General features: G+C 35.8%; 1 protein-coding gene across 1 annotated transcript in view; it reads right to left on the bottom strand.

Annotated features, from left to right (window-relative positions):
• Positions 1 to 8,147: 8,147 nt before the first annotated feature.
• The window catches only part of SV2C (synaptic vesicle glycoprotein 2C), a 75,743-nt gene continuing 69,277 nt past the window's right edge, over positions 8,148 to 14,613 (bottom strand). Inside the window, exon 12 of the mRNA XM_053931655.1 lies at positions 8,148 to 8,381. Coding sequence (XP_053787630.1) covers positions 8,198 to 8,381 — 184 coding nt within the window. The 3' untranslated portion in view covers positions 8,148 to 8,197. The remainder of the gene's footprint in view (positions 8,382 to 14,613) is intronic.

Here is a 14,613-nt window from a genome sequence, read left to right as displayed (position 1 = left end):
GGATGATTAAAATAAGTAGCCAGTTGATTCACTTAGCTTGTAGCATTGGTACTGAAATCCTTTTAATATTTGTGAAGTAGTACATTCATAGGAAAAACCAGGCTAAAATTATTCATCCTAAAAAAAGGGCTGAAAAAACACATTTTTCTCACCATAGCAATTCCAGCATGGCAGTATACACAGTGACATACTTCATATTTTTGAAAGACAAAGCTCCTGACCCTAAAAAAATTCTTCAATGATTTAAACAGGGATCAGATTACACATACAAAGCTTCTGACATGTAACACTTTGTAGGATCCTAAACCACTTGGAGGACAATAAATGCAGGCAGACACTAGTAGCTTGGGGCATTTTAAAAATTCTTATAAATGAGCTAGCTTTCCTACAGTTTCATGCCTGCTCTCAATTTTTGTTGCAAATGTCAATTTAGCCTTTAATTTCATTTGTGAGTTATTAAAGAAATCATATTGAAGGAATATTAGGACAACTGGTAGCAGGAAGGAACAGGAAAGTGCTAAAAGGCTTGTCCAAAAGAGGTAATGGGAGGTTGTGTTTTTAAGTAGCTCTTCAAATATTCTCCTTTTTCTTCCAAGCCATTGATTTTAATCTATATTTACAGTTTCCATATAAAAGGTACTACTATCTACTGCTGCTGTAGATTTGAATGACAATTTTCTACTTAAAACTGCCTGTTTGTGATCACAATTAGAAACTATATGCTATGGTTTCATTCATTGCATATGTTTACCACCTTGGAAAGGTCTCTCCTCCTTTACAAAAGAACTATTGTATAAGCCTTGCTACCCTTTCTTAGCCTCCTCCCAAAGGTTTTGTAAGCACTGGTATTTAGTTTATCAATTCAAAGGAGACATGGGGATAAAAAAGAATAGCAAGCTGCTTGGGTTGGTTGGTTTGTTTGTTTTAATCTTATTATAGAGCTGGCTTTCCTATAGCAAACATATGTTCTTTCCTGTGAAAGGAATATGCCCTTTCTTCTGCTTTCTTACTTCTGTAGCATGAGTGCATGTCCCCTACCAGAGAAAGAATACTGCAGAGAGTGAACATCCTGAAAAGAGCAAAGAAGAAATGTAGAAGATGCCAGAGCTTTTGGAAGAGCTCTTTCCACTGTCACTGATCTATGGGTATGTACTGGTATTTTCACCCCAGATTGGCTTAATTTATAGTATCCATGACTTTATATGGCACTAATTACTGTAGAAGATCTTCATGGGTGTTAATCATTAATTGAAAAACACCCTGGCAATGGCTCTGTTTCAGGCTGGTCAAAAATTGCTGATAAGAACAGTAGCAGATAATTTTTTAACCACATCACTAGAACAACAGCAGCCATATATGCAGGAACAATGAAAAACATACAATACAGAAAATCACAGACATTTTCTCATACATGACACAGAAATTAGCATGTTGATATCCCCATGGACCATTTTGAAGGCCTTTTGGTTGAATAAGACAAAATTCATAGCTTTTAGGAGTTTATGTATCTGAGAGTGCTATTGTCTCCTAGTCACTGGAACACCAGTGCCTTTGCATGATGTGCTGTTTTGCTGTTTGGCACAGTGTGATGGGGCAGGAGGGTGGGTTGGGCAGATAGGGGAAGGCAACAGCTAAGCCAAAGCTCATTTTTCAGACCATTTTAGGAATCCCCTTCCAATGACTGGAAGCTAATGGCCAGCTGAATGACTCTTGGCATCCCAACAATTTTACACATGAATAAGTAAAGGTTTCTGCACAAGGAATGGAGCAGGATGTCATTTGTGTTCAAAGCATAATGCACAATGAAGAAAGTAACACTGTCACGGGAAAAGAGATGAGAACATAGTTTGTAAGTTTAAGATTTGTCTGTGTTGTAAAGGTGAGTGTGTTCATGTGTGTGTATACTCACCCACATATGTCTGTGTATGTGTTCACTTCTAACTGTGTACTAATTCTTTACAATACACAATATTATATAGCTTCAGGCTAGGATTTGAAGGAAACATCTGAAAAAATGAAAATAATTGAAGCCTATTTCTTGAACTATTACTCTTCATTGTTTACATTTAATTTGATTCTGTTTCATTATTTTTCCCAACCTTCTTTTTTAACTGGGTCAGACAGACCCATGTAAGATTCACAAAATATTTCTATCACATAGCCAGTGGGGGATGGGTATACAAGGCAGACATTAAGAGGACAGAAGACATGTCTTATACATAAGAATACATGTAGAATTGTACAGGAGAAGTGTTAGCCAACAACTCTAGCGCTTGACAACAAATGAAGCTAGAACACATGACACTGGACTCTTGCAGAGTACTCTACTTGCAATGAGCTGTGAGTGCTGTCCTTTAGCATTAAAGCAGCTTCAGCTTGCTTGGTGGTGACTACTTTTGAAAACTAAATGGCAAGTGGTAGATGTCCAAAATTAGAAAGTAGAAAGCTAAGCAAAAAAACAGATCCTTAGGATCCAAGAGAAATGAACTTAGGTGGCTAACTGTGGAGAGAGTGCTGAAAATGCCTGCCAGCTCTTTTTCTCTCTCACCTTCTCTCTCACTTGTGGGCTGGTATGTCTGGCTACAACTCAAATGTATTGATGGCCAAAGTAGGGACAAGGTCTCTACAAATCATCTTGGTTATGTGTCATTAAAATGTATATTCATGAGAACCCGGGTGGAAAGAACAATACTTTAATGTCAGGTCATCCTCACCCAAATGATCCTGTTGTTAAGTAATCTCCAATCGTTGGTTATCAGACTTTGTACTGAAGTGAGCAATATGTTCTAGACCTTTGTCAAAGAGAATAGATTGTTTTCCCTAGAAAGCACTGTACTTTTCCCTAAGTGTTTTGGTCCTATTAAATGTAACTGTGTGTATGTTGCGGGAGGAGACTACTGAAAATTACCGCTTTGTTTGAGTTCCACAGGATGTATTCAAAGGCCCAGAACTCCATAATATAGGCCAGCCAGCATCTTTGTACATAATTCAACAAAATGTTTAATAAGAAAAGTGAATAAGTCAGGCCCAATTTATCTTTTTTCTGTTTTTCTATATAACAATCTTATAAAGGTAGAGTGGGACTAAATGTTGAAGGGTTCTTCCTTTGCAGGAAGAAATAGGAAATTTACCTCTACCAAAAAGAAAAAAAAAAAAAAAAAAGAGCAGCTAATGATAGTGAATCTAAATATATTTTGCAGCACTTGTTGAAATTATTAGAAGAAAGCAAATTAAGCTGATAGCAGCACATAGACTGGTTGTAGAGTATGTGAGGTTAAATGAAGGTGAGATCTGCAAGTAGCATTATAAGTTGATGCTTTCCATTTAATTCATGTTTTGAACTGAGTTCCAGATTTTCTGGCTAATGTGTCTCCTCTAATTCCACATCATTGCCTGAACCATGTCTTACCTTGAAAGTACAAGCAAAAGTCTCTATTTTCATGCTGTGCTTTCTCAACTAGCAGCATTTGAAAGTAGTAATACAGGCAAATACCTAATATTTTACAGTAAGTTTAATGAACAAGAAGGCAGGAAATATAGAAAAGCAGCCTCTCAGATGTGTTTTTTTCTGGCATATGATTACTGAACGTGTGTTTTCTTTCAAAACACCAGAGGAAGTGGAGCATTTCTGGTTTTACTTCTTGTGTCTTTGACCTCCAGAGTGCAAAGATTCATTTTTTAACTTTGTGATTGAAATTTCAATTGCATTTCCAGGTTATTAAACAGCTTATAGGTTGTATTAGCATGATATCATCTTGTTTAGGTAAGGAGGTGCAACTGGATGTAAACATCTTTCTCTGAATATTGAAGATTAATTTAAAACTCAGAATGGGGAAGAGAGCTAAAGCCTAGCACACAGAGGCTGTCCATATGAGGGACTGAGGACTATATTATTTTGCTGAGAATTGGTATCTGCTGTTGTGCCTCAAGAGCAGTTACACAAAGATAAGGCTCCACAGTGGTAGAAAAAAGAAAAAAATAATACAGATTATAATTTCCTTCAAATGGAGCTGAGCTAAGTGCACAGGCAAGAAGATTCCCTCAAATCAGGAGGTCAACAGGGGCTATTCTGAGAGGACACCTCTCCTTGTATTAGGTCAGCCTTCTCAATAGGCAGGGAAATGTGGAGTCTGGCTGTCTCAAAAGGTGAGATACACATGCAGAAGGACTTCTAAGGCTGCTTTACATATTGTTTTAAAAAGTTATAACCAAAATGCAAAAGATATGTAACAAAATTTCTTACTGAATGTTACTGGGAAGTCAGATGCAGGTGAGAAAGTTTTAATTTTCTTTAAGGCTGGTCCCCTAGCAAGAAAAGTAATTTGGGATGGAATGAATGAATGAATGGAATGGCAGAAAGAGAAAGCAAGCAGAGCTTGAGTTAGGAATCTTAACTTTGACCCATATTCCTAAAACGATAAAGGAGGAGTAGACTACTAGAGCCATCAGAAAGGAGGGGTAACTCTATTTCATCAGTGCCTAGCTTTTATAGTACACAACTCTGTAAGGGAACTGGTTAAAATCAAGCTGAGAGGAAGGTTTCTCAGTAGGTCATTCACTACCAATCCTGTTAAGCGCTCCACCGTGAACACCTGTTCCTAGTTCCCTTTCTAGGAGCCTGTACTCAACAACCAATGCAGTGGTTGCCAAATGTTGTAGTGCATGCTTCCAAGCAGAAGTGTGCTAGCATGAACATAACCAAGCTGGTTAAAGTGTACTAAAATGATAAATAAGGTGCTTTCAAGAAATTAGAGTCTGCTAAGTCAAGTTCTACTGTCAGACAACCTGTAAGGAGTAAAACTAATTAAAAAAAAATTTCCTTGCCAAAAATGAAAACATGTGGTCTCTTTTGTGGACAGTTTCCAAATTTCAAAATATTTGACTGTTATGGTTAACAACATTATAAATGCTGTAAGTCTTTTGTATTTTCAGGGGCCATTGTGCTTTTTGTTATTGCTGCTGTTGGGATAAGCTTTTCAGCTGCACAGAAAATTCCTGGATGTTATATCCTACTTCAGTTTAGACTGACAGGGATTTCTAGTTAGCAGTCAGTAAGTTCTGTGAACAAAACAAACAAATAAGCAGATTTGATTACATACGGTTTACAACTGTAATACACAAATGCTATCAAGTTTGCTTCTGTCTGTATTAGGAATCTAGCCATGCCACTAAGTGATTCTTTGTGTGACATGTAAGCGAACAGACATAGAAAGAAAGTGCAGATCCTTCTGTTCAATATTTATTATCTGTGATTGCCTTGGAGGCTGAAAGAAAAGATGGAATTGCTGAAGACTTGTCAAATTACTTTTGCTTATAATGTGAGTAACATTTGGATCCAGATTGCCATAGATTTCTGTTCCAGTCTGTGGATTTCACATATCTCACAAAGTTACTTATAGCATGAAATTGCATTCACTTTTTTGTTTTTATGAGATAAATCTTTACTGTGCTCAAGCAAAAGCTATTTAATATTCAAACAACTTTGATGTTGGCTTGCACACTAGCTCAAGTCTGTTGAGCCAGCTAGCTTACCATCTGGGAAAATTCTACCTTTAGGTTTTGTTTCATATATTGGAATTATTCTTGTTTTTTTTCTTTGTTCATCTCTTTCATTTACTTACTCTCCCAATTCCTACCCATTATTATTTTTTCTTTTTTCTACCTTAGAACTTTATAATTCTGGACCATGCAGTGTCCATTTAAAAAAAATCTCTGCTAATTCCTGTTGCTACATTTCATTTCATCCAGACTTAATCCCAGACCTATGATATAGTCAGGATTTTTGATAAGACCAACACACAGAAATCAACATAATTTTACATGTCAGGAGATTTTAGAGTGTTCAACTTGAATCACAGCCCTCAAAAGCTGAATATTATTTTTCTGTGACCCATTTCCTTCAAGCTGGTCAGAAGGTATAAAGTGTTGTATCTGAGTGTTATGGGAATTACATGCAGAGATGGACAGAATATACTACTGCAAGAGGACAGTGTATAGCAACACAAAGCAATATTTTACCATTGTTGTTGGTGTTTACTCTAAATATGTACAGAGGCTTCAGATTTCAAAATAACTTGTGCAGTATGTGCAAGGAGTTAAACATGTGCTACTTATGAATTGCACAGAGAAAAAGGGCTAAAATATAATATTAATTGTAGAAAAAAGCCTTAAAATAATATTAAGGCTATGAATAGTGGAAAAAAGGCCACAGATACAAAACTAACGCCAGAATTTTTTTCTAGGCCTTAGTGAAAAATAATTCTTCCTCATTTATTGGCATAATTTAGAAATTTAAGAGACATATCTAAGTCAGATTTAAACATAAAATATTTAATCTCAAATATCTTCATCTAAAATAAACACTTGCTAATTTTTTTTAAAGTACCAACATCAAAATAATGCCCCCAGTTTTCCATATTCATGCTTTTTAAATTTTGCCAATTTTCTCATTTCATAGGAGAAAACAGCATCTTGGGCTAACATTTTTTGTACTACAATGTGTAGCAGAGGTATTTGTTAGTAGCTGAAAATGTCACTTCTAGAATCAGTAGATTAAACAGTGAGCTATAAATATGTTGAATGATCTTCTTACATAGACTTTTACTGATTCTTTTAATATGACAAAGATGATAACTGATAAAGACTGCAGTGCCACATATTACTACCTAAATCCAAGTTCACATCTAAGAGCAAGAGAAAAATCAATGAAAAAAGGTCTAGCTTACTATATGATGACCTTATTTGAAAGCTTAGTTGCTTTGCAATGTTTCATCTACCTAATAAATGCTGTCAGATATAATTAGAAAAAAATACTGAATAAAAAGTTCCATATCTTTTATAGCAAATTTGTTAGTTCACACTTGAAACTGCAGATAGTTAATCAGCAGATACAAGTTGTCTTGGCTCCAATGAAAGCAATGACAGTTTTTGTCTTCAGAGGACCTGCCCCTTTTCTTTGATGATTTTATAAATGTATCTGTATTAAATTTGCAATGCTGATATTTTAAAGAGATCCCATAACTTTTTGCATAGCATTAGGACTGATGGGGAATTTTCCAGTAATCTGAACAGTCTACAGCATAGAAGGAATGTATTTACTACCATTTGCTTTCCATCTATGCACTTGGTCTAATAAAAGCCTTCCCTGCAGCCTTGCCATGGTTTATTTCTTAGTGGCTTTTCAAAGATATATTTGAAAGCATTAAGTGGTCAGACATTTCTGGAACTATTAAAAATTAGCTGAGAAAATGGTTATATTAAGAAGTGTAGAAACTATGAAAAGAATTAAGGACTTTACATATATAAACTTCAAATAAACCTCTGAAAGTATCATCCTTATCATATAGTTCAATGGTCTGATTCTTCCTTTTTGTTACTAACAACAGCAAAACTATTTGCATTCATTCATTCCTGGAATAAGACAAATTCACTTATTTAAATGGGAAAAAATAATCCAGATGCCACAAGTGAGAATAAAACAAAAGTTTTCTGGAACATCAGCAGCAAAAAGTGAAAATGTTGATTTTGTTATTCTCTCTGTTGCATACCTATATGGACTTTTAAATTCCCTGCAGTAGTTGTTGCCTTCTCCTCAGTCAGTATGGGGTGCAGTTGGTAATCTTTGCTTAGATTGAATCTGCCTAAAAATGTTTCCCAAGGAAGAGTCATTGCCACAAGTTTTTATCACCTAAGCACAGCTGCAGAAGGTCACTGTTCCCAGTACTGATGCAATCAGTTGAGTTTCCTGCTAAATGTTGCATGCACTGATACATTAACATTCCCTGCACCAATACTGCTAAGTAATTGACTTGCATGTCTGTACTGTTACTAAACCTCATAATGTCATGGCCAAATTTAGCATGTGTTTTTGAAATAATCTGACTGCTTGCATTTTAAATATCTAATTATCAGTATGGTTTTTACCTTCCTGGATATGACACCAAAACTGTTTTAAGAGGTAGCGTTGCACTTCAAGGTGAAATGGGTTTGAATAACAAAGTATGCAAGCAAACAAAAGTGAAATTTAAAACTTTCATACAGAGGTTGCTAAATCTCTGCTACTCCAAAGTATCTTTTGAGTTTGATTTCTGGCATTTGAGCACTCTACTATGTGTTGAGAATCTGAAGCCTTTGCACCATCCGTCAGGAGAATGGCATTTGTACAAAGAAGGAAATAAATAGTGAATGTTTTTTCCAGTTACATCAACACCTGGGTTCTTGTATCAGGAAGCCGAAGTCCTACCAGACCTCCACATACTAGAACAGTAGAAGCAAGGAGAATAGGTATTGCTTTGGTGATACCAACAAGGGAACCGAATATTAGGTTTCCAAGTACAGCTGCAGCTTTGCATAGTGCATTCAGAAAGCCAAAGCCTGTTGCCCTAGAAGAGGAAACAGAAGAAAGTTAAAATACAAGTGAAAGAGACATATCTTCGGCACAAATAAATCAGTACAGCCCCAATAGCTTAAACAAAATTTATGCCAATAAGAATTTTGTGCTCATATTCTGTGCTCTTATTTAAAATGAGAAATTAAAGCTCAACTGCTACAGTATTTCATTGAGGCAATTCATTCTTCTGCCTCAGGGATCAAAATGTGAAATGAATGACTGAACAGGTGTGTTTGCACCTCTGTAGCTGAACATGAAACTTGCAAATGGAAATTCAGTAAGACTTAAATGGCTACATTAGGAGAGCAGACATGTCAAGTAGCTCCCAAAGGAGAACTGCTTCATCATCTGTGTGATGATTATTAATCAGAATTAAAGGATGATCATTGTAGGGTACTGATTTAAAATTGAGTTTCTTACAGGTGGTACACTGTGGATATTCTCAGCTCACTCAGAGAGAAAGAGAAAGGTTTTCTAACCAGGCAAGAGCCTGGGAAACAGCTGGGAAAGAATGTAAATGATTCTCTAATCTATCTTGTTGTTCACATTGTTTATAGATATGTTCTGCCACCGTGTGTCATTCACTGCACACCAGTGTATGAGATGTTTTTACTCTAAGACCAATGAGATTGGTCCTCACAATGTTCTCTATATATAGAGCAGTGCATTTGAAATAAATCGGAGTTCATTCTCTTTGCCTTCTAATTTGGAGTTCTCTGCTCAACAGCGACAGTAGACATGTTGAAACAGTGCTTTTTCAAAGGCTAATGAGACTTCCAGTATTAATGAATGTTCATCTATTAGAGGTAAAGAAGACAGGGTATCTAAAATCTTGTTGGGTGTATCTAAAAACTTCGGACAAAAGAAAAAGGAAATAGATTGCCAACAGAAAGTATGACAGTGGTAATTCAGGTGGAGTCTTGCATTACAGTGATGTCATTTTAGTAGTCTGAAGTATTTTTATTATTTTGTAACTCTTGCATAGGTGTCTTATGCAAACTGCCACAATTTAAATTGTGCTTTGACATGACTGTATGATTCATTGATGCAGGAATAAGCTTGCCCTACCAAAAGTTTCCTAACAGATATCTGTGTAATGGTAGAATCTCTAACATTTCTCAGCTCTCTTAGAAATTAAAGAGAGAAAGTCTATGAGGAACTCATATTGTGTTTGCTGGGATAAAATTTTAAAAAATCGAGAAGATAATTGTTCTAATTTTCAGAACAAAATATTTCTTGTTTGCTCTGCAATTAAAAGCCCTAGTCTAAACAACAGAAATTAAGAGAAATGCTAGTGATCTAAGTGACTTAAAAGGGCTCTACTTATTTTACTGAAGCACCTGTGAGAGAAAGGAAGAAGTCTCATGCTCAGATGTAGACTGAAATCCTAGGAAGTTTGAAAAGCTTCTACTGGAGCTACTAAAGAGGAGCCAAGAGAATCAACTTGAAGAACACTTGACCCTAGCTGAGAGCTGAGAGCAAGGATATAATGTCTCAATGCACTTTGCAGAACAGATTTTTGATTTTGAAAACTGCAAATGATTATATCAAGGCATGAGAGATCCTCTGTCTGTAGCAACTGACTGACCTGGCCACAGCCCAGAGTGTCAGAGTTTACCTCCTCTGCTTTTTGGCAAATCTGTATCTCAATAGCGTAGATCAGTTAGGTCTTTTGGTGTCATGCTTCCAAGCTGTATGCTAAGGGAGAGATAAAAGCTTCAGTCTAGGAGAGGTGACCAGGATATACAGGCTTTCAGCACTGTCCATACCCTGTCCAGGATACTGTGCTTCAGAATAATACCAGTCCTGGTATATTTGAGGACCCTTCATCAAAAGAATTATGACTAGGTCTAGATGCTTCTTGTATGTTTCTAAAATACTGTGGTTTTCTCTAAGAAACATAATCCTAGTTAACCCACAAAATCAACTCCACAATCTGAACAAGATTCAGAATGTGTCATTTTGAAATAATGGTGCCTTTCCTGTTGAATTCTTAAATAACTTAAAATAATGTCTGCAGAATAGAATTAAGACATGTAACATACTAATTAATACACCTTCAAATAGTTTTTTTCCATTACGTTAAATATTTACTTTCCGTTGTTGCAGACCAAAGTCAGTTTCCTTACATAAAATGTTATAAAAGAAAATTCAGAAGAGTTGATAGTGTTCTAGTGTCAGCTTTGTGCATTGTGTCTTTTCTGAATCTGGGACAAAACACAAATTTCTTTTTTTTTTTTAACTGGATGATTATATATTTATGTATTATTAGTTTGGCAATATGTCTCTTGCACTCCCCAGCAGTATTTTAATCTCTTTGAAATGTCTGATATTTAGCAAAGAAATTACTGTTTTGTCTGAAGTAAGCACAATTCCTCTTTGTGTAAAGTATGGCATCCATCCAGATAGTGTATGACACTAAGTATTGGCAGTATCTAAAGAAAAAGAGACTGGTCACTTCTACAGCAGAGTTGAAACTATCAAAAAAATCTGGGGGAAAAAACAAGTAGAAGAGACCTAGATATGTCTCTTACATGTTCAAAGTCCTTATTTATTTGTTTTATATATATTTGCTTGAACCTGCAGTACTTTTGCAAAATACTTAGTGTCAAGGAAACCTAAACATGCACACCCTGGACATAACAATTTTGAAAATTACAATCCTCCAGCAGCCAGGACCTCTGAGGGCTGCTAGAGAGCACATTGCTGAGAGCAGCAGATGAGGACATTTGGGGAAGTGTTGTGTTTGGAAATATCTGACAGAGAAACATTTGCAGCAGCTCCTTGAAAATGCCTTCCTCAGAGGAGAAACGAGCAAGTTAAAACCTGCCCATTCTAAGCATGACCTTTGGAGGAATGGGTCTGAAGGAGGAGCATGAGATACACTGAAGGACGCAAAGAAGAGCCATCCTACTGGGGTGAATTTCCAAAGCCTAAGAGAAAACAAGCAAATGTCTAGCATGGAAACATTTGTGCTCCAGGGACATATAAAGCCCAAAATATCTGGAGGAATATGACCCAGGATGGGGTGTAGCTACTGAGAGGGAAGGAGCCCCAGACTGATGGATCTTGTAGGGTTCACAAAATCACAGAGTGGGTAAGGTTGAAAGGGGCCATAGTGAGTCACCTGGTCCAACCTCAAAGCTCAAACAGGGTCATTTTAGACCAGCAGGTCTGTCTCCATCCTGTACTTGTTATTCTTCCTGAGGTGCAGGACCCTGCATTTGTCTTTGTTGCATTTCAGATGGCTCTTCTCTGACCAAATCTCCAGCCTGTCAAGGTCCTTCTGAAGAGCTGTGCAAAGCATGCAGGCAGGAAACTCTTGAAGAGGAAAGGACTTTGTTAAAATAGGCTGTATTGCATGCAGGTGGAAAGAGGTTAAAGACAACACAGCTGGACTGGAAAACTGAGTTTATGTGATAGGATAACAAGAGATTGCAGCTCTTCAGAAGAACTCAAGGGAAGAAGGAAAGGAAAAAAGTCAGAATGGTTCTAATGTCCACCTATTTACTCACAGAAAGTACTTCTAAAGTTATGGTGGTGACTGGTAGTGATCAGAGTCTGCACATAAATATGATTTTCTTGGTTGTCAATGTTGATGTAAAATCAAACTTAACTTCGAATAACAGAAACAGAAAAAAACCCATATAGAAAGTAGACGCCTAGTCATCAACAGCCTCAGTATATTCAGAGATACCAGAACTCCCCAAAGAATACACAGATCCAGCTAAAACAAATTCAGATAAATGCAGGTAGGAAATTTTTGGAAAAACAATAGCACGAAACATATGGGGATATTTTACTTATGTTTAGTGTTGTTTTATATTACTTTATAAAGAAAGGTAAGCTGTTTCACAGATGTTAGCTGCTTATATCAACTAGTTATGACAGTGGTCTGAATACAATTTTCTGAGCAATTGAACCATTTTTTTTCATGTTCTAGTCTCTGATGCCACTGTTCTTTAGATCTATTATTGTTATATACCCAACATTACTATATCGGGTTCTAAAGTAATTTTGTAATACATACAATACCTCTTCTGTCTGAACAAAATTAAGGTAATTTTTTGCACTTAAATCCAGTTCGGTTTGTAAATTGAGCTTATAGAATTTTGCTGATTGTGAGGGGGTTTTATTAGTCTAGTCCCATTAGTGTTATCAAAATATAAACAAATAAAAGTAAGAAAAAGTAAGCTCATTTTATCGCCCTTAACTGTCCTGATAATTAAAAAATGAACAACCCAGAAGTTCAATCTTTTAATCTTTAAGCAGATTTCAGGTATGTCCTTTTGCCTAAAATAAGCACGTAATTGGCATGAACAATAAGATTTTAACAGGCTTAAGTAAATTGCTGTTACAACATGTACCTGAAAAGCACTGTCACTGTTTAATCTTATACCTTTATACCTTTCAATTTTGAATGTGTTTGTACTTACAGTCAGAACAAGGTGTCAAACCATTATGGAGCACTAGGGGTAGCAAATTCTTCCTTTTTTTAAACATCCTTCTTAGAACACTGGTTTGTGATTCAAACTTTAAAATCTGTATTAATTCATGCTTTTATAATTAATTCTCCTGAATCCTGGGAAATAAAAATATCCAGGAAATAAATATGCAAAAATCACACATGTGTATGACTATAGTCTCTTGCAGCGTTAGTACAGTCTCTGTTACAGTGTTTGAGGAAAGTGCAAGAGTGTCAGCAAATGATTACAGTTATGTGATATATCATCTTAGCATGATGAACAAATTAAGTGAAAAATTCCAAGGGAATAGGACGATTTATATATACACACCCATTTTCTTTGTGTTGATCAATTATTGGACAAACATTTGCACAAAAATGTCATGTTGACTTCATGAGTAATCCTCATTACTGGTCAAGGGAGACCAGTCATAAGTAACAAGAATCCTTTGTCCAGCTAGAGAGTTCACTGAAGTCTTTCAGTCTTTTCAGCAAGAAAATGCTGGTTAATCAATTTAGGATTGTCTTTAAAAACCCCCCAGATACAGAATTTAGTATTGATAGGAGAAAAATACAAATGTCTTTTATAAAAATGTCAGCATTAAGAGAAAGCTGGATGTTACTGAAAAGGAATTTTCCACAATGTATTTTACTTCTGCTGCTGAGAAAGCTGTGACAAAGAAAAATGCTTAGCTTCCTTTCATCCAAGGTCCACATAAAGATGGCAAGAGTCCAAACAGTTAAAAATAGAGGGATTATCCAAGCCTTTAGATTAGAAGAGCTTGTTTCCTGATTGCCACATATGTTCTTCTTAGACCAGGTGCTTGTATTCCTAAATAAAATACTTCAGATCCAATTTTCCACTGCTGATAAAATATCTAAAAACTTCATTGTCCTGCAGCAGAGTGATACTTAATGTGTAGCACAAATATTTGTTATCTTTCTTGCCAGATCAATTTACAAAACCAGCAAGTTACAACAAAATTTTGTCAGAATTGATAATATGTAAAGTATTAAAACAGAATATCCAAATGTTCTATGGACAATTTTCTATGTCCAGATATTTTTATATTCTCTTAAAAAATTCGTACAGAACTACATATTATGTAGTTCATGGCTTGATCAATTATAGTGCTTACTGTGCAAGTAAAACCATATAATTTACCTTCCTTCCTTGGACTACTGCAAAAGGCATAGGTGTGGCAGGTCATGCCTTAAAAACTTTAAAATTTCAGCAAAATGCAGTCGAACTATATCCACAGGATGAGAGTAGAAAATAGCTGTCAGGAAATCTACTGTGAGTCAATTAATACTATTATGACTCAAAAGAATAGAAAGTTTCTCTTCTGACATCCATACTAATACAAATTTGAAGATAAGATACTGTGAGAATAATATTTATTGCTCTGGGCATAGATCCTAAGGGTTCAAGAAGAAGTGAAAAAATTAAAAATCATGAACTGAAGATAGGAGACTTATTTCTTAATTGTGGCCAAATCCTTATGAATTTTTTCAGAGGCATTAAAAAAAGGCAAAACAGGGTAACTTAATTTTATGGCTCACTTTGAATTCTAAGTATTCCTGGACAAGATTCAAACTCACATTTATGGCAGCCATAGAAAAATGATGAATTGTAGGTTATCTGATACAATATGATTTATTCTCTATGTGGAAAATGATCTATTTCTATTCCACTTTCTATTTAGGTTTTAGTTATTTGTTGTATCATCTCCCTGATGAGAATCTTGGCTTATAATGC

The sequence above is a fragment of the Vidua chalybeata genome, chromosome Z (assembly GCF_026979565.1).
Source record: "Vidua chalybeata isolate OUT-0048 chromosome Z, bVidCha1 merged haplotype, whole genome shotgun sequence".
Lineage (NCBI taxonomy): Eukaryota > Metazoa > Chordata > Aves > Passeriformes > Viduidae > Vidua > Vidua chalybeata.
The sequence above is the reverse complement of the archived record's forward strand: the minus strand, read 5'-3'. Positions and strand labels throughout refer to the sequence as shown.